Source organism: Ananas comosus, linkage group 25, assembly GCF_001540865.1.
Source record: "Ananas comosus cultivar F153 linkage group 25, ASM154086v1, whole genome shotgun sequence".
Lineage (NCBI taxonomy): Eukaryota > Viridiplantae > Streptophyta > Magnoliopsida > Poales > Bromeliaceae > Ananas > Ananas comosus.
Genome location: NC_033645.1, coordinates 806407 through 825714, shown reverse-complemented (window position 1 = coordinate 825714; position 19308 = coordinate 806407). Strand labels below are relative to the sequence as shown.

The 19308-nt window shown below is 34.8% G+C and overlaps 2 protein-coding genes across 2 annotated transcripts; both read right to left on the bottom strand.

The window, feature by feature from the left end:
- Positions 1156-7138, bottom strand: LOC109703465 (phospholipase D delta-like). Its single transcript, XM_020224057.1, has 10 exons — positions 6025-7138; positions 5058-5174; positions 4583-4777; positions 3824-4096; positions 3662-3730; positions 3426-3573; positions 3052-3200; positions 2541-2711; positions 2193-2390; positions 1156-1808 (listed from the first exon to the last, which is right to left on the bottom strand). Exons 1-10 carry the CDS (start codon positions 6973-6975, stop codon positions 1515-1517), a joined length of 2565 nt encoding a protein of 854 aa, XP_020079646.1. The 5' UTR covers positions 6976-7138; the 3' UTR covers positions 1156-1514.
- On the bottom strand, positions 17619-18972 carry LOC109703572 (uncharacterized protein At1g76070-like). The gene has a single exon (XM_020224228.1). The coding sequence runs from the start codon at positions 18911-18913 to the stop codon at positions 18299-18301; it is 615 nt and encodes a 204-aa protein (XP_020079817.1). The 5' UTR covers positions 18914-18972; the 3' UTR covers positions 17619-18298.

Genomic DNA, 19308 nt, shown 5'->3' with positions numbered 1-19308 from the left:
CAAATCAATTATATTATAACATGCAAGATAATGTAGAGTTTAATAAAAAATAATATAACAATTTTATATTAAAGTATTATTTTTTTTATAAAAAATTGTGCTTATATATGTTGGCATGTGTGTATATATAGAATAAATGTGATATAAAAGACTTTTCGTTTGAAAGACCCGGCCCGCGCCCTTATGTTTGAAAGGTTAAAAAAGAAAAGGAAAAAAAAAAAGTATAAACGTATAGAACTTACATGAATTATAAAATTTTTTAAAAATAAATAACTAAATTTTAAAAAAAAATTATTTTACTATCTAACTTTCATTCCTTTTGAGTTAGAAAATTCCTCTTTCGAGTGTTATTAGAATTTAATGAATTTAGCTACATGTTAATTATATAAAATTTCATTAAATAGCATGACATTTAGTTAAGTTAGGATATATTTTCTTAGAAAAGTTATAAATACTACCAATTCCTTATAAAGTTAAAATTTGTAAAATTTTAGGTATCAATTATTTTATGCAGTATTTCGCATAAGATTCACACTTTTTCAGCAAAAATGTATTACAGTGAAAATCGCGAGAAAGAAGATAACAAACGGTGGGCGACCAACACTGCGCTAGCGATAGTGGAAAAAAAACAGCGTAGTTTGGATTGCTTCGCTAACAACATTCTTTTAAAAGAAAAATAATTTGTTTTCTGGCATTATAAAATAGTGGTAGAAACCGCAAAATATGGAAGCGTTGTGATTTTGAATGAGCGTTGAACTCCGTTGTAGATACAGTAAAACTGTATTGACTTTTTTATGTTTTTTATTTTTTTAATCCGTTTATCTCACTTTTTATTCTCTTAAAAGATTCGATTTTCTCAGCCATATATTCTAATATTCTAATTCATTGCAGATACATTAAAACTCTATTAACTTTTTTTTTTTACTTTTAGTTTTTTTAATCTTTTCGTCTTATTTTTATTCTCTCAAAAGAAATAATTTTCTCAACCATATAGTTTAATTCATTACCAAAGAATGAAGCCGATAACTTATACCCTTTTTTCTCTAAAAAAAAATAAAAAGTAGATAAAACTTGAAATGATGGGAATAAATTAATAAAATAATAAACATTAATTTTAACTTATTGCAACCGGCAGGTTGGAAGATGCTACGCGAGTGACACATGAAAACACATCCACATTTCACCATTATGATTTATTTGTACAAAAAAATACATCCACAATCCACTGGACCTAAACACTATACAACCAATGTTCAACAAATCAAGCACATCAAATGTTTTTATCACGTAAATTAACAGAAATGAGAAGCAAAAGGATTAAAAAAACCAAAGCTTCGACTTCCAATAAGTATAGTTCTTCCAGTAGGGAACAACATCTTCCTTTTCTCCAATGTATTTTGTTTGTTTTTACTAGGTTGAAATAAGATGGAAAATTGAAGAATAAATGAAGCAATCTTGCAAAAACCTAATTATATTCCGGCCTTTAAATAGTGATAAGCTGTCTCGCGACTTCTCTACATGGTTAGTGCATCAGGGAGCGAAGTGGATGCTCCGAAAATCCTTCCACCGACATCGGGGAAGCACTCTTGGTTGGGAAGTGGCCCCGCCTCGCCGTCTGCTTCGACCTTTACCGGGTATTTTAGAAGGTGCCCTTGCAGTGTCCTCATTTCCTCGGCAGTGAATTTGGCCCAATTCTTCTCAGCTATCTCATTGACAAGTTTTACGCAGTCCAAACTCTGGGGTTCCTTAAATCGGTTGTCTACCAAGCCAAGATGCTCTGCCCACAGCGACATCCTGTATCCATATACCTGTAGAAGTTTGTGATACTTTCTGTAAGATACATTCAAAATTGTTAAGAATTAATTACCCGTAAAATAGAAAACTTGTCTTGCCAAGCAATGCAGATATTTCAGTTCATATGTCATCCTAAATGACCATTTGACTCGATTTTACACAAAAGAGAATATAATGATTTGTTTTTTCACTCATATGCAACAAAATAGCAAGCAAAAATATCACATTCTTCCTCATGACGTGTCTTTTAGTCGACTAAGCTACTTGCCGAATGAGTAGTTGCACTTGCAGAGAGATTCATTTGTTGAGAAGCTATAGAAATTAAGCATGTATTGAGATATGATGGCAATTTCATTGAAGGTAGAGAAAATAATGAGAAAAGGTAACTAACTTCCAACCTGGCCACGTGGATGTCTCTTCTTCTCTGCCCATGTATGATGGCGTTGGTATGCACCCATAGCAATTTCAGTGTCTCTTGACCCAGCTAGAGATCTCTGATTGATATTAGCTGATCCCAAAATCACATACTCATCATCTATAATCATCCCTTTTGCGTGAACATAGATCATGAAACGGCGGAATTTTCGACTTAGGGCCTGAGTATATTTGAGAAACAAAATGTGTAAATTCTACTGAACAAGGACAAGTAAAACTATGGGACATATTTTAACTTATTCTTTTGATTAGATATTATCAGACTTAGAAAGTTACTGTGTACATATAAGTTAAGTCAAAGTAGGAATTACCGCTGTACTTTTATCTGTAGACTGATTATCAGTCTGGTTGTCGTCTTCGGGCAGTTCTTCCCTGTTGCCAAGACAGTAGAAATTCAGGTAGTCTTGTGGATGTGCATTCTCAAGATTTGATGATCTGATCTCTTGCCCAATGATTTCATACATCATCTGCATGGTCTGGCTCTGCAAGGATAAAAACATCCTAACAGTTAAAGAGAGGCACAATGTATGATTGATATCCATGGCAATTTAATTGGAAAAATAGAAAGATCAGATAAATTCTCCCCCAAAAAAAAAAAGAAAAAGAAAACCGAATTGGCCAAATAATGTGAAAAATGCTCCAGTAATTAACTAGGAATTCAAAAAGGACAAGGAACTGTAGTGTTAATAGGAAATGAATATATCTGTCAAAGCTTAATAATTCATTCCCTCAAGAAAGTCAGAAAATCAAAATGAAAAACAATTTGCAGATTTCCCAAATACTAATACTTGGTTATGTAACTTCGAAAAGAATAATAATTACCTGCCAGAAAAGAATTTCTTGCACGGAGGCAGCAGTTGGGACTCCTTCAGGCCACATCGGAATGACCACATATACCGCAAATCGTTCTCCGGCTCTAATCTTGCTTGCTACTTTTAAGGCCAATTCCATCGGTATCAGATTATCAGCACCTGTCAATGCCAGCAAATTTCTGTATTCAGAAACCTCAAAAGGTACTACCAGAAAATATTTACAACAAACTAACTATGACTTACAGTTCATTGAACATCATAAGCACAGAATTATCAAAACTCAAAATTAATGCCAAAATGGTTATATTGGAATGTTATGAATGCCAAATATGTACTTCTAAACAATGGCTTTAAAAAATAGTGCAGAAAAGAGAATACACAAACCTGCATTCTTGTAGGATGGCCAACCATATGAAGAACCAAGAAAATATTGGTTCTCAATATATATGAAATGTTGAGCTGATCTAATAGCCCTAACATATGCTGTGTGGATGCTCTTATCTATTGTTAGATTCTTTCGACAGACAAGGTTCTGCAAACAACACATTGAAAAATAAGCCAGTAAGAGTTGAATGGTAGGTTGGAACAAGCATAATTTCTCAAAATGGTATTGCAACAACCTTTTCTGAAGCTTCTTGACAATCTTTGGGAAATCCTTTCACTGATCCAGAGTCTATAGACCGGAAAACCTAAAGAGACTTTCAAAATTAAATCATTTTAAGAAGTCATTAAAATTCGAAATAAACATAACAACAGAACATAAAAACTGCATATTATACAACCTGAACATGCCAGTTTTCAGGATCTTCCTCACTAGAAACGCATAGACTTGGATCATCGTTTGGAACAGTTGAAGATGGACTGAGTATCCATGAAATTCGCTCGAGTTTTATCAAGGCGTCATCTTTCCAGTGAGAAGCTCTTTTAAAGCGATCACGCCACTTTGTTGCCTTACGCCAACGTTGTTCAAAGTTTGTAAGGATATCATACGCAGCGGGGCCTTCAATTTTGCAATGTAGATCATGCCATGGTTGTCTTGGGCCTTTAGTTTCTGCCTACAAATAAGAATATAATATATGGATGATAATAAGAAAATGATATATATATATATATATATATATATATATAAAATGATAGTAAAGACCAGAATATAAGAGCATTTGGTCGCAATAACATCACACAGTATATAAACAAGCAAAAGAAAAGAATATAGAAATAAACTAACAAGAGTCTGGGAAGAACAATTTTCCTCAAGCTAATGAATTTTACATCTCCAGCTTAACAGCAGTGGAAGTCATTCTACTATAGGACTGCATTAAGTTTGACTAATGCAGAAACCATAGATACTGATAAAGGCAAAAACATATAAGGAATTAAAAGGAATGTCAAGCAAAACTATGACACACAGCAAATGTGCAAATGCGGAAATCACTTTGAAACAGAGTGCCAACCTTAAGTCAGCTTATATAGGAAAGGTCCGTATGTAGGCGACTTAAAGTATAAGGTATTCAATGGCATATTCAAGGGAAAATTGTACTCACAGCAAAGGTGGGATTGTGGATATCATTTTGAAATACAGTGTCAAGATCACGGAAAAGCCTATGCTCTGGTGTATCATAACGGCCATCACAAAGATCAAGACCTCCAATGAAAGCTGTAATTTTGCGGTTATTTCTAGAAGCCTGTGTGTCAACCAGTAAACATTTTTGATGGTGGGTAAAGAGAGTCCCTACAACCTGCATCCAAAGCAGAGGAAATTAATCCACAGTTTAGAAGAAATGGCACAAGTTATACACGGAACAGACTGCGAAAAAATGTATCATGATACAATATGATGGAAAATGCTGCAAAAATCTGGGTTCTAACCGAAGTGAAAATAAGGTCATAATTGTTCAGCTGTGAAATCAAAATATTCAAAGTTCATTCTTCTCTAATGTGTCATATAAGATAAACTATAGAGCACATTAATAGGATAAAGTAACATTGATACTCATAGCAATTGATGTTGGAACCTGCCTGCTGTTTAAAAATGCTAAGCTTGCTGCTGGCATAACGAGGTGCCAGCACACAAATTACCGAAGAATGCTTGAAGAACTTTCTAGTTTCTTCATCATGAGTCTGCATCACTCCCCCCTGCAGAATTACCCAAATACAGTGCCAGAAACATCAATAAATTGCAAGTTGAGCATAAGCAAAAGAAGGAAAATGACTAGGACATGTTTATAAACTTGCATGATGTGCTTGACCAAAAGTTCGGTTTAATTCAATTTCTTGTCAGTAACCGGATAGAAACAGAACCTTTCAAATGATTAGAACTGTTGATAGTTCCACATATATTATATGCTATATATGTCACAGAATTTATAGTGGACTCCGAAAAAAAGCTGAATTAGAGATGGACATGGCGCAAAAGTATACAGCTAAAGAAAAACTAGAAATCAGATTTACTAAAATAGGAAGAACACTGAAACAACAATAAGAATCTTAAGCAGCAGCCCGGATAAAGAGAATTAGTGAATTATATTGAGGAAGTACTACAATTGAGAGAGTTAATAGCTATGTATTGACATATACCGCCTCGAAGCTCGTATGGCTATTTGAGCATCCTCAAAGTTGCACAATTAGTATCACCTCGTCCCAGGAATTAACATCATTCGTCCTGTACTAAAACAAAAAAATTTGTGTTCCAAAGAAATAGAAATCGAATCCAACAATGCCAAAAAGTCATTTTCTGTGAACTTCAACCATGGCACAAGGGTGTATGCATGGGCAAGCCATAAACTTGCCTATTAGGACAAATAACAAACACTTTATGCGCTCAAATTTCTCGTGCATAAGTTGCTACCGTTCATATCAAACAACAAATTGATTATCACTGAAAAATTCATCATTTTGACCGCAAAAATGTCGCCACAGTACACAATCACAATCACAATCACAATTCCAACAACAATTGGGGGAAAGTGGTCGCGATCGGCCTTACCGTCTTGATGAGGAGCTTGTCGTGCGACGTCTTATCGTCCCACACGAGCAGGCACACCCGCACCCCCTCCTGGGACTTGTACTTGAGGAGCTCCCCGAGCGTGAGCTTCCCGGCGCTCGGGATCGGCCGCGTCGGCTCCCTCACGAGCCTCACCTTGTGGTACACCGACCACCCCACGATGTAGATCAAATGGTGCGCCTCGAGGATCGCGTGGCATATGTCCTCCCAGCACGTGCCGTGGCGGAAGGAGCTCCCTTCCTCGAGCTCGATGGGGGGGAGCTCCCCCTCCCGCACGTGCGCGTCCTGGTACAGCGTCACGGCCCCGCCGCGGCGGAGGGGGAAGTACGCGTCCCGGACCCCGCCGCTCCCCGGGTCCCCGGCGATCCCGGGGAGGTAGCTAGGGCTCCGGTCGAGGGGGACGAAGCGGAGGGCGACGAGGAGCGCGGTGTCGGGCTTGTGGGGCTTACCCGAGGGGCCGATCACGGGGAACCACCCGCGCACCTCCTCGCCGGAGTCGGCGAGGAGGCGGTGCGCGGGGACGGAGGCGGTGCCGATGAGCTGCGCGCCGAAGACGTCGTTGTCCTTGACGTGGAACTCCACGGCGGCGGCGCGGTGGGCGAGGGGGACCACGAAGTGCTCCCCCCACTCGGGGTCCTGGGAGTTGGGGATCACGCGGGTGCGCGCCACCACTGCGCCGGCGACGGAGACGGTGACGTAGGGGTCGCTGGTGATGATCTTCCCCTTCATGTGGTGGTGGCCGCCGCCATGGCCGTGCTCGGGGTTGGAGGAGGAGCGGATCGGGGGTCGGCACGCGGAGAAGCAGCGGCGGAGGCGCTCGGAGAACAGGTCCATGTTGGGGAGGCGCCGCGCCTCGAGGATCCAGAGGTCGAGGTCGCCGTGGAGGAGCAAGGGCTTCTCCGACGAGTCCTCCGCCGCGTCGGAGGACGCCATCGGCGGCGGAGGCTACGGCGGCGGTGCCGGCGGAGGAGGAGGAGGTGGCGGTGGCGGCGGAGGAGGAGGAGGAGGACGAAGGGTGGTATTGGTTGGTGGACAACTGTGAGCTTCTCCAGTGCCACACAATACAACGAGCGTCGAGATCGCGGAGATCTCAACATGTAAATAAGTTAAGTAAATTAAATTGAAAACATTATTTAATTTTAAGGTTTAATGATTAATTTGGAACTGGGTAACGTGTTAGAGTTGGACGAGGTGGAGAACAACAATGCCTGCATGACGGTCACGCCTACATCTCATTATATATATAGAGTCCGGCTACTATACTATCTATAGTACGGGAGCTCCCGTACTATAGTGTTGTTTTCGATCTTCGGGCGTTCAAATCAACGATCCACACCGTTAAAACTGATCTAGGGTATTTAAAGTTTTTAGAAATAAAATTTTATATTTTTTCGACATAGTTTAATTACTTTATGATCAAAATATTTCAAAATTGTCAAATTTCAATGGCTATTATGACGAGTTTGGAGTTTAACGGTGTAGAAGAATCTAAATTTCTTCAAATTTTGATAGAAAATTCTTTAAACTATATAGATTAAGGTTAACATTCTTGATCTTGAATTTAAAAGTCCTATGCTCAAATTTTAAAGAGTATTCAATTCCCACCGTCCATTTTGACATAATTTATTTACTAAATAAACGATATCGAAAAGAACTAAAATTTTATTCCTAAAAACTTCATATACCCTAGATCATATTTAACGGTGTGGATCGTTGATTTGAACGCCCTAAGATCGAAAACAACACTGTAGTACGGGAGCTCCCGTACTATAGATAGTATAGTAGCCTAATTCTATATATTTATATATATATATATATATATATAAAACTAGCCTATTATGCTATTAATAGCACCAAATCATTGGTGCTACCAAGTTTTCGGCCATTGGATTGAGAGATGTGTGGTTAGGATGATGTGGGTCCCATAGGGTTGAGTAGATGGTTGGTTGAATAGTATGATCTAAATATCTAACAGGTGAAAATGATCAAAGAGGTGAGTCTAACGGCGGAAAACTGGGTAGTACAAGTGCTTCGTGCTATTAATAGCATAGTAGCCTAGTTATATGAGAGAGAGAGAGAGAGAGAGAGAGAGAGAGAGAGAAGCTACCATACTATCGATGGTACTAAGCCTTTGGTACTATTGAGTTTTCTACCGTTAAATCTATCCTTTGATCCTTTCCACCCGTTAGATTATACTATTAAACCAACCACCCACTCAACCTTAGGGGACCACTATCAATTTAACCGAGGACCACTATCATCCTAACCGCACATCCTTTCATCCAACGGCCGAAAACTCAATAGTACCAAGGGCTTGATACTATTGATAGTATATATATATATATATAAAGAAATATAAATTTTAAGCACATTTTTTCTTTAAATAATATTTCTTTGAAGCTTTAGTAAATAATAATCAAGAATTTATATACCCATCTACACCGACAGCATCTAATTTGAGGTATTGTACCAACAAAATATCGATACTATATAGATTCTATGTCGATAGTACAATTCAAAACTCTTTTTTTTAAAAAAATTATAGTTTTAATAAAATTAAAAAGACTCGATAAATATAAATAATAAGCAATTATAATATTTTATTGTTAAAAAAAATTTATGTAATTATGTGTCAACATATACGTATTTTTATGACCGACACGGATCGACACAATTTTGTACGCATCATGTCGTATCGTGCCAGTATTTTTTCGGCATGATTCTGTGTCATCACACTTAAATTTTTTATAGTAATCATAAATTCTTAAATGTTAACTCATATCTCGGATTAAATTTTGATTAGATGTGGTGCAAATGCGTACGGATACACCTGGGGTTAGGTGTCGTGGAAGGTGTTGTCAGGGTCGCGATTCGGCCACGCGAGCAAGCGTGACGGTCAATTCTTAAAAATGACGAAAATATTCAAAAAAATATGTAACGCTTTAAAATAATATATTTATATTTATTTTATATGCGTATGCGAGCGGGGAATTCAAAGGACACGTGGAGGGACGATGATGGAAGCAAGCGTGGTGTGGCGCGCGGGGAGGGGCGCTGCAGCGTCGAAGGCGCGGGGACTTCGGGTTCGGTTCGGGTCGGGTCGGGTCGGGTCGGGTTCCGTTTTGCGTGCGGTGAACCGGTGATGCGTTGGTATCGCGTGACCCGTGGGTCAAGCAAGGCACGAACGGTCTCGATCACTTCAAAATAGTGTCTACTCTACTAATAGAAATATTTGACGGTCTCGATCACGTCAAATATCTATTACTACACACGGAAGGCGCGGAAGTACCTCGCTATCCCCTAGACGAAGCGCGAGATCTCTGGATAAGGAATCTCAATCTACCAGATGCGGAGAAAAGAAAAAGGGGTCCGTCCTTACTGTCAGCTACATGGTGGGTAGTCTGGACCGAGCGAAACAACTTTATCTTCTATTCACGAACCCCCAATCCTCTAGATTCGCCGGCTCGCATGAAACTTTATCTAAGCAATGAGTAAATTCTGCTGACAACTTACTACCGCCGACCACAAACCGCCACGATCCGCTAACATCTTTTTCTGCTTGGTGTCTTGTCTTATCTCCCGTTCTTTTTCTTCATTTTTATCTTTTTCTACCTTTTTTTCTCCTCTAGAAAGCCTTAGCTGCTTGTACCTTATAAGCTTAGTTTATTTCACTTAATGAATGAAGTAGATAGCTTGCTATTTTTTTCTTAAAAAAAAAAAAAATATATATATATATAAGCAATGCTAGATCAGCATCAAATGATTGCGTGCGGATCTAATTATAAAACAGTGACCTGAACTGTAAAGCATCATCTATGCAACCTATCCAACAAATTTTCATTTGTTTTGGACCCTTTTTCTTTTAAATTTTTTCTGTTTGAGAGATAGGTAGCACGTTATCCATTTCGTTTATTTCATTTAGAAATAAACTTAGTTAGAAACGTGAATCAATTAGGATTCGAACTTGTGTCTCGGGTATCAACCACAAAGTCCTTTTTCTTTTAATAATTGGTATGAACTTTTTATAGTGATGGACTTTTTGAAGCTGATACAAACTTCGTAGCCTAACTTTTCCAAAAGTGTTGAATATAAATTGGTAAAGAATATTATTTTCTATTAGTTTAATTAAAAGTTTGGATTAGTTCGAGCATTTTAATATGTCATAAAAAATAGAAACATCTAAATTCAAATTCGAGCTAATGCATAAGTTGTTTATGCCCATTGAAATATTTTGAATACATACATAAAAAACCAGACGCCAATAGAAAACTGAAAGAAACATTTTTATCTTAGAATCAGTAGTTCTAATTCACGTAATAAAAAATTAATATATAATTTTACCGTCTATTTAGTTTTGCTGTAAGGTATAATGCTATTCTAATAGAGGAGTTGACTTTTTTGCTTTTTGAAGTTTTAAAATTTTGATTCTAATTTTTATTATAATAAAAATGCCAGATTTTTTTATTTGCCAAAAAACCGAAAATACCAAAAAAAAAAAAAAAAAAAGTAAAAAGGAATGATGCTTATCTGAACAGTTTGCTTCAGCACGTTCCCCTACCAACTTATGTTGGTCGCACGAATCTTGAATAGTGAGCTGTCAAATTTCTAGTCAACAACAAACAAGCCCATCTGAAAGGCCCATTCATTATAAAATTTAAAGACCCTTCCAGATTATGGAGAAATAAATAATAAAGTAAAGATACCAGAAAGTGTAAGGATCTTAATTTTTTATTCGAAACCATATCCGAATAAAACCGTTTTAATTAAGCATAAAGAAAAATAACTTTTCCGATAAAAGAGAAACTTACAAATAAACAATAAAAAATAAAAAAATTCTACAAGTTTTTTTTTCTAATGAGTAAGAATCTCTTGGTAAGATGCTGTATTATATAGGATGACTATTCAAGTAGAGCTAATTAAGTTTTATATAAGAGTTTCTCTCTGCTTTTAAGGAGAAGAATATTCTGAAAGTTTCTATAAGTTGGACTAATTAAATAATTAAGCTGCTCAAATTGTAAAAAACTCTGATCATGGCAGCTGAAACAAAGTAGAAGTCAGATCTGAAAAAGTGCTTCTACCACCCACTAATAGGGCTGGCAAATGAGCGAGCTAGCTCGTGTTCGGCTCGCGTCCAGCTCGATATTCGGCTCGCTTGAGCTCGGTTCGAATTAATTTCAAGCCAAGCTTGAGCCTAAATTTAATCTCTTGAATTAATTTCATAAGCAAATTTGAGCCTAAATTTTAAGCTCGAAATTAATTTCAAAGCGGGCCTTGAGAATTACTCGGCTCGCTCAAATTAACGCTCGAAAAGATCGAAATATATATATATGTATATATATATATTATATATAATATATATATAAGTATTTATATTATATTTATATTTATTTATTTATTTATTTATTTATATACTATAACTATTAATAATACCAACCACTTGCTATTAGATTTTCGACCTTTGGATGAGGAATGTGCGTATAGAATGACAGTGATCCTCCTAAGGTTAAGTGGGTGCTGGTTAGTTGAATAATATGATCTAACGCACAAAATCATTAGTACTAAGTATTTAGTACTATCGATAATATAGTAGTCCACTCCCTCTCTCTCTATATATATAGTTCGGCTACTATACTATGTATACTAAGTAACTAGCGCTTTGTACTATTGAGTTTTTTGCCGTTAGATCTGTCTATATATATATATATATATATATATTTATATAATATATAATTCGGCTATTATACTATCGATATACCAAGCATTTGTGCTATCGAGTTTTCTGCTGTTAGATCTATCCTTTAGACCAATTTCAACCAGTAGATCATAATATTCAACTAGCCACCACTCAACCCTAGGGGGCTACTATCATCCTAACCGCACATCCTTTCATTTAAGGGCAGAAAACCTAATAGCAAACGGTTTGTGCTATTAATAGTTTTAGTAGCCTATTCTATATATATATATGCTCGGGCTCTAATAATTCTTATAAAGTATAAACCCTTTATACTTCATAAATTTTCAGCCATTGGATGTGCGATTAGAATGATAGCGGTCCCCTAAGATTGAGTGGGTGGTTCGTTGAATAGTATGATTTAACGCGATGAAAATGATCAAAAGAATAAATCTAACGGCTCGAAAACTTATGAATATAAAGGGTTTGTACTCATAAAAATTTTATATAGTAGCCAAACTCTCTCTCTATATATAATTTTATATATATATATATTTAATTATATAAATAATATATATTATGTTCTTTATATTATATGTATATAGAATTTAAATTATTGGGCCACAAAACCAAACCAGCAAAATCCTACTCTAATTGCTCTCTTTCTCTCCTTTTCACTTCCTCGTAGAATCGCTTTTCTAATTTTTTTAGTATTATAATATCGTATTTCATGCTTTATTTATATGAAACTATTAGATATTTTTTATATCAAATTTTATAATATTTTATAAAAATTAAAGTATAGATTGAATGATGTTAAGAATTTCAAGCAGCTCGTTTTAGGGCTCGAGCTCGCTCGACTCGAAGTATTAGCTCGCTCCGGCTTGGCTCGAATTAATTTCAAGCCAAGCTTGAGCCTAAATTTAGGCTCGAAATTAATTTCAAGCCAAGCTTGAGCAGAGATAAGCTCGCTCGAGCTCGGCTCGTTTCCACCCCTACCCACTAAACTGCAGTTCCTTTCAATTGTAAAATAATAATAATTCTTTTTAAAAGTTAAAAATGGGTGTGGTTATGTTTACTTTAAGCATGATTTTTTTTAAAAAAAATAGAAAAAGAACATTGTCCGGCCTGGCCCAGTCCGAATTGAAAGTTTGGGTCCAATCCAAAATGGGCGGTTTTTGCTGGCTTAAAAGAACTAACATCCTGCGCCGTGGCGGAAGGTCAGATTGAGTAGAGTCACAATTGAGACTCTTGATCGTTGCGTATATGCACTTTAGGTGAATTAGTTGGTATTTTTCTTACAATTTGAGCTTTTCGGATTAATAATTAGCACCAACGATTCGACAGCTTGGTGGTGTATCAAATGCATAGGACTTTTTTTTACAACGTCTTAAAATTTGTGCACTGCGTGTAAGGAGCTGTCAATTATCTCGTCTCTCTATGGAGGAAAAAAATTAAAAAATTCATCAGTTATATTGCTAACGTGGCATTAAGCCAATAGGATTGTCCCTTTTGTATTTACCTGTCCCATCATGATTAATAGAAAAATATTTTTATTATATTTTTTTTTTAGAAAAAAAAATGTGAATGACTTGTTACTGATGATGTGTAGTACTGTAGACTTCCTCCGTTATGGAGAGGCTCTCCATGCAACTATTTTTGTTTCTAGTCCGATGCAGCTTTGTTTAGAGCACTAGGACGGAGCGTGTGGAACTAAGCTGAACTTTCTAAGACCTAAAGCTTGTATCAGATCGAACTCTCGGGTAACATTATTTCTGAACTGTTGTGTATCAGATCGATCTCCGGAGTAAAACACCATTAACAGGCTCACCATGTTGCTAATCTAAATTAAGTCAACGGACATAATCCATTGTTTAAATGGCAAGTGGTTTTGGAGTCATCTCATTTAAGATCAAAAGTAGCTTTCAATTGAGTCATCCCTCACCCACTACTATAACCACTACAGATACTAAATAACTAGGATTACATTATTAGTTAATTACTATGCTTTGGTTCATGCGTTACTCGAGTGACAAATGGGCTCTTGGAGTTAAAGAAACCAAATCCTCAACGCAATGTATGTGGAAGTTATTAAACTAAATAATAAATAATCATTAGTTATAAAAACATTAGTGTTTTTTTTTTGGTTAATTGCAAACAAGTCCCTGCAAATATAATGAATTACAAATTTATTCCTATAAAGTTGAACTTTCATAAGTTATTCCTATAAAAGTTGTAATATTTTCAGACATATTCCTTTGGTTTGTTACCGTTAGAGAACCGTCAGAAAATTATTTATATTTTTAATTTTATCATTATAAATATGTCCCTCTAAAAATGATAACAGTATAATATAAGAGGAATAAAAATGTTAAAAAGTTACTAGGGTAAAGAATTTAACCTATGGTTAACTAAACTTATTTAACATATTCTAACAGTAGGGACTTATCTAAAAATATTAAAACTTTTGCATGAATAACTTATAAAAGTTGAACTTTACAGGAATATATTCGTAATTCACTATATTTGCGAAGACCTGTATGTAATTAACCATGTTTTTTTTTATTGTAAGTATCATGAAGATGTTTGAAGCAAAAGAACAATCTAAGCCGGCTTTATATATGTTTGGAATTTCGATTCTGGATCATGTTTAAAATATATATATATTTGTAATGTTTGGTTGAAAAGAAATTTTGTATCACGTAGATAGTGCAAAATATTCTTAGTATGTGTTGAAGATCAAATGAATTATAACATCCGGTGTATATATTACCGGGCGAGGAGAAGTAATGGAAGAGACAACATACTGGAACTAGCACCATCACATGACGAATTTAGAGAACTAATTTAGATAACACACTGGCCCTTAAACTTTAATTTATTATAATTTTTTGACTTAAAATTTAAGAATTGTTGAAATTAATTAAGTCCCACGGCCTAATTTAACTAACTAAATATTAACGAATCGCTAATGTAAAAAAAGATACGACATCTTAAATATTGGTACCTAGCTCATTGATGACAACATTGATGCATCACTTTCGTATTAGAAATTCATCAACATTTAGCCGACTAAATTGAGTTGTGAGACTTAATTCCAACATTTCTAAGAGAGTCAAAAATTATAACGAATTAAATTTTGAGGATCAAAAGATCACGAGCCTCATAGTTTAAGGATAACTTATCAAAAAACTGGAGCTTGAGAGGTTGTTAAAAACTAGTATATTTTTATTGAACTAGTTATAGTATACGTGCAATGCACGTAACATTAAATTAAATTAAATTTATATTTATATTTAAAATTTAAGTAATTATTGGGGGTATAAATTTATTTATCAGTTAATTTTTTTCTAACATTAATTTTTTTTAATGTGTATCCAAATTTATGAATAAAAATTTGAAGTAATTATAAATTTTAAATTAATAAATTTAGATTTAAATTTATGAATAAAACTCAAATTTTGAAATTAATTTTGAATCCATTATTTCAATATAAATAATTATTAAAGACATTAATTTATTTATCATCCCATCTATTTTTCAAAATTGATATATTTTCAAGTTAATTAATTATTTTCAATTTGAAATGCTGTTTACACACCCAAAATATTGAAATTTTAATTAATTTCAAATTTTAAATTAAAATATTAATTCACATTTGAAATTATGAACCAAATTTAAAATTTAAAGTTGATTTAATAAGCTTATTTAAATCATTTTATTTTTCAAACCTAATTTTTTTTAATTAGCTAATTGAGAGATAGTAGATACAAAATATTTTCAATGTTTGTTGCATAGAGATTTTCGGTTTTTTGATAAGTATGGAATATTATTTTATGGGGCGCTTGTGAAAAATATTTTACAACAAATATCCTTCGGTNGTTGACAAAAATTTGGATAAGTATAAATTTCTTTCTATTCTCGCAAATGAAATGCAATATTTTTTCCGACTAAAAAAGGTTTGTCTGTGTCAACAATTATTTTAATAATTATCTCAAATCAATATCAATTTGTGAATCATATTTATCTACAAATTTAAATTTTTAAATTGTAAATTATATGTTATATTTTATTGAAAAAATATCTCATATTTCAAATATTAATAGATAAAATTCAGATAATTTTTATATATTTACCTTTTAAAAAATATGATTAAATATTATATATGCGGAAGGTATTATATGATTGGATATTATATAGGTGGCGGATATTATGTGTGAGAAATAAAATATTTAGATATGCAAATATTATTTGTTATAAAATATGATACTATGTGGGCGGCGGTTATTAGAAGATATGACATGCATATAAAAAGTGAAATTTCATACGTACTATTTGAGGGCAATTTAGGTAAAAAAGTGACAGATACTTAATTCGTCAGTCATTGAATTAGATCTAATGACTAAGAATTAATATATTTTATGATAATTTAAAAATAAAATAAAAATTGTACGATTGTGATTTATTCTATTAAATTGAATGAATGATATTATTAGTATGTGATTGGAATTATATTAATAGGGACCGGCATTTTGGGAAAGAGAAAAAAATTCAAAACTCACGCTTTTATAAGTAGTATAGATAGACCACTAATAATTTTCATCAAGTATAAAAATAAAAGTATTACAACAGAATTAGGTTATAGGGACATTTTTTTAAGATATTTTTGTATAAGTGTTCCATTACCAAAACTTTTTTTAAAAATTTATTAAGTTCTAAATATAAAGTTAAACCTAATTAAAAATAAAAGTCCCTTTACTTAACCAACCCCATCCAACCCACTAGGCCAATTACAAATAAAAAATAAAAATAAAAATAAAAATAAAAATTGAACACCATCTCCCTTCTCTTTTGCTGCCGCAACCAACGAGGTAGGGTTCCGACGGCTGGAGTTTGGCCACGAGGATCTCGCAGAGACCGTAGAAGGCTACAATCGCCACGTGTCTCTCCGCCACAGGTTGCTAGAGGAATAGGTGCCAAACATCAAGACGGTCTTATATATAGTGACTCCATATATAGCAACACTTTTGAGAAGTGTCGGTAATTTAGCTAGCTGCATTTTTTTTTATCTGTACTGACATTTAAAAATGTTGCTATACACCATTTTTGTTACAGTGCTGACACATAATAATCTAATATGTTTTACCATCTAAAAATCTTATATAGATTTTGCCACTTCTCTAATATTTTTAATAACTGCACAACTTGAGCTGAATAGTAATAATTTAAATATTTTTAATAGAAAATACGAAGAATTGTTGAAATATTACAAATCATGAATCAAATGGCCCCAGCGATAAAAATGACAATTGAGGTTAATTTGCAGGTCATTACCGTATTTATAGCAAGCTAGGTTTGTTTGGTCTTTCTCTAGTCCCAATAGGAAAACACAATATTAAAACTAAACCATTAGGGAAAACTTCAAAAACCCCCATGTGGTTTCACACTTTCTCACTTTAGTACTATATGGTTTAAAGTGTATCAATTTATTGCCCTGTGGTTTCTTTTTTTTTTTTATTATCAATTTTACTATTTTTTTAAAATCAGTAATAAAGTTAAAATTAAAGGATACTAAAATAAATATTCGATAAACCTAGGTGGGTATATGAAGTTTTTTGTATATAATTTAACGAAATATTAACGAAAAAGCTACCGAAAAATAAAATTAAAATCATAGGACAACAAATTAATACACTTTAAACCACATGGTATTAAAGTGAGAAAGTACGAAATCACAGGGAGGTTTTTGAAGTTTTCCCAAACCACTACCAGAATATTTTTTTTCTATAATAAAATTAAATTGTAAATTAAAAGCTTCCTTAATCAATAGCTGGCTTCGACAAGCCCAAGTTTCAATCTCTCCATCTCTTTAATTCCTCGCCTCTGCCTCTAAATTAATAAACTTTAGTGCACAAATAAAATCGTATCTTTGCTGCTAATTAACCATTTATATACTTGATCATAACCTTTACATTTACCTTCCCTTCATAGTTACAAGATCCAAATATATATAGAGAGAGAAAAAGAGAGAGCTAAGGCTTAAATATTTTTAGAAATACGGTGGTCTTCGTACCGTCAATTCGTTTTTCATGTTGAAACTTTCAAATTGACAATCAGCTCCGATAGATTTGATCAAGAGTATTTGAAGTATCTAAATAATAAAATTATAATTTTTGATATAATTTATCTAGTGAACGAAGGAGTTCAAAATCAACAATTTTAATAATCATGGTAAGCTGCTTGTAAATTCAACGGTGTAAAAACATTCAAACTATGAAAATTTGTAAACTAAGATCAATATTTTTGATCTAAAATTTTAGTATCATCCCATCACTTTATGTGAGATTTTTTATTCTAGCCGTTGATTTGAAGTCCTTTTGATTATTAGGTGAACTATATCAAAAAAATTATGAAATTATACTTTTAATTAAGTCAAACGGAGCCGATCGTTGATTCGAAATTTTCAACATTAAAAACGACTTAATAATACGAAAACTTATATAACATATCTATTACACAAAGATCTAATTAACCTAAGAAAATGAAAAGTAAACTCAAACACCTAGCATGCATTACTTATGCACCTCAAGTCTCAAGAGGAATAGGTCTTGAAGCCATGGCCCTCCTCTTCCACAAGTTCACCTCCTTCCTTGCCTCCTTCACCACCCCACCATTCTCTGCATCCAGCTTCATCTCCCTCTCAACCTTCTCCCAATCAAACTCCCTCAGCGCTGCCGCCGCCGCCGCCGCCGCCGCACCCCCCTTGCGCCCGCTGGCGAACCGCCTCATCTCCCCCACCGCCACCATCATCGTCGGCGGCGCCATCGCACTGCTTTTCGTATTCTCCGTAAAGATTCGATTGTTTTCTCGTCGGTCGGCATGCAACGTCGACGTCCTGCATGGCTGCTGCTGCTGCTGCTGCTGCTGCTGATTCTTCTTCTTCTTCTTCTTGCGCTTTATCTGCCCGGTGCACGACACCTTTGGCGACGTCGGCTCCTCCTCGGCGCCGGAGGAGCTCTTGCCTTTGCGAACCCGGGCCGCCCGGGGGACCAGCGACACGGCGAAGCCCTTGTTGGGGCAAGTGTTCTCTCCCCTAGGGCTATAGGGAGGGTGTGGGGGGATGTAGACTAAGGATGTGGGCTTCGAGAGGAAGTGGAAGATGCTAACAATGGATTTTGGCCTTGTAGTTGGTTTCTCCATCTTAATTAAGAAGAAGCAATATACCTCTTTAATTTTGCTTCTCTCAAACCACACATATATATACACTCCTCTATAAGAGGAGGGGGTGAGGAATTGGTTTAGTCAAAAGAAGGGATAAAGAAAATATTATTATTATCTTTTGGGTGGACATGGTCCACTATGGACCATTAATTACTTATTCTGACCTTTTATGACTTTTTTATAAACTAACCCTCTAGAATTTTAAAATTTATGAAATGACCCTCCAAAAATTATATTTATAAAATTAACTTTTCTTTCGCTACGTAGGCGTGAGGTAAAATTTTTATTATGAAGGCGGTGAATCATTTACCGCCTTCAGTAATATAATTAGTAAAGACGTTGAATGATTCATCGTCTTTTGCTTATTTAATATT

Bases quoted from the DNA above. Each gene is read 5' to 3' on its own strand.
- LOC109703465 (XM_020224057.1), bottom strand. From the start codon at position 6,975: ATGGCGTCCTCCGACGCGGCGGAGGACTCGTCGGAGAAGCCCTTGCTC. The intron at 4,778-5,057 runs GCAGGTTCCAAC...CTTTGGATGCAG, and splicing joins TTAGCATTTTTAAACAGCAG to GTTGTAGGGACTCTCTTTAC. The intron at 1,809-2,192 runs GTTGGAAGTTAG...AAACTTCTACAG, and splicing joins AGAGACATCCACGTGGCCAG to GTATATGGATACAGGATGTC.
- LOC109703572 (XM_020224228.1), bottom strand. From the start codon at position 18,913: ATGGAGAAACCAACTACAAGGCCAAAATCCATTGTTAGCATCTTCCAC.